Below are 1,426 nucleotides of genomic sequence, written 5' to 3'. Positions count from 1 at the left end.
ACTGCTGAGTTGTTTTGCAGTCCACTTGGTTGAGCAAAGGTCTGAAGTGAAATCACTGCTTTTAGAAGGTGAGTAATTTCTGTGACAAAAAATTGAGAGAAATGTTGAGTCCGTGGCCTAGGGGCTAGAAGATGCCTTTCAGAAAATTGCCTGGGGCCACAAATTGTTGCTGGAGAGATAACTTGCAGCTCTTGGGTCAGAGGAACCAAGGATGTTGGTGTTTAGAAGAATGGTCAAGGTAACTCTTACCCATTAGGGATATGTCCCTGGGCACAGTGTTGATAGGGAGACCCCCCAGGGCTCTTAGGGATCCCCAGTTGCCAAAGGGGATAGGCCAGGGCTGGAGGTTCTCAGGCTAGTGGGCACGCCCTTGTCCAGGCCTGCAGTGGCCTCTCTCGCCAACTGGCCCAGAGCCCTGCCCCACTCCCCTCCCTCCAACCTAAACCTAAGAGGGGTGCTCGCCGGGTCCCGCTGCTGAGCCAGCTCCCTCCCCCTGTTCCATACCCGAGCCTGGCTGGCCAAGCTCCCAGGGGAGGGGTTGGAAGGCACCACCACGGCGCAGAGGGGGCGTGGGGAGTGGGGAATGCGGCAGCCTGCCCCCCCCTCGCGACCAGCCCAGCCCCCCCCGGTACTCCCCTCCACCTCCAAGCGAATGGTTTGCTCCAAGCGCCCTATTTAATCCCTGCGACTGCAGCAGCGCCGGCTCCCTCCTGGTCCCCACCTCGGCCCCGGGCTCCCAGAGGCTCCGGGGCACCCATACGGTCAGAGCCGTCGTCTACCCCCTCCCTATCCCCAGCCCCTAGGGACGCAGGCTCTCCTGCGCCCAGCAGGGAGCCGGCCGGGAAGCGCGATGGGGGCTCCTTCCGCCCTGCCCCTGCTCCTTCTCTTCGCCTGCTGCTGGGCGCCCGGCGGGGCCAACCTCTCCCAAGACGGTGAGTGAGGGAGGGGGCGGCGCCAGGGGAGGAGGGCAGCGACCAGGGCGGGGGTTCTGAACAGCACTAGGGGCGGAGGGACTCTCTTGGCTTTGTTTGGAACCTGGGGTTCAAGTCGCCAGCCGATAATACCCCTGTGCCTGTCTGAGCATCTATGTCTCTGTGGGTCGTGGGTGTGCCGGGTATGCTCCTTGTACACCGCCGAGTGTGTCTGCGTGTGCACCGCGGCTGGAGTCTGTTGTAGCAGCCCGGGGTGTGGATGTGTTGATGTCCGTGTGTGTCTGGGTGTGCGCGTCTCTGTTGGTGTCTGGTTCTGCGTTCCTGTGTCAGTATCTGTGTGTATGTCTGTGTCAGTGTGTGCTGGAGGCGGAGTGAGACAGTCAGGGCGTGTGTCGGGTGTTTGTGTATGTATGTCTGGAGGGTTGGGTGGCCAGTTCAATCTCCCAAACTGCTGTATGAAAACATTTCTGCTCCCCCCCCCTATCTCCCCACCC

The 1,426-nt window shown here is 61.2% G+C and overlaps 1 protein-coding gene across 2 annotated transcripts in view; it reads left to right on the top strand.

Annotated features, from left to right (window-relative positions):
• Positions 1-678: 678 nt before the first annotated feature.
• Positions 679-1,426, top strand: part of CADM3 (cell adhesion molecule 3) — a 29,207-nt gene continuing 28,459 nt past the window's right edge. The window contains exon 1 of one of the 2 annotated variants that reach the window (XM_039840017.1): positions 679-932. In XM_039840017.1, the coding sequence (XP_039695951.1) occupies positions 851-932 (82 nt within the window). In that variant the 5' untranslated portion in view covers positions 679-850. The remainder of the gene's footprint in view (positions 933-1,426) is intronic. The other variant, XM_039840018.1, reaches the window with a different exon arrangement.

The sequence above is a fragment of the Pteropus medius genome, unplaced genomic scaffold (assembly GCF_902729225.1).
Source record: "Pteropus medius unplaced genomic scaffold, Ma_sr-lr_union100, whole genome shotgun sequence".
NCBI lineage: Eukaryota > Metazoa > Chordata > Mammalia > Chiroptera > Pteropodidae > Pteropus > Pteropus medius.
The sequence above is the reverse complement of the archived record's forward strand: the minus strand, read 5'-3'. Positions and strand labels throughout refer to the sequence as shown.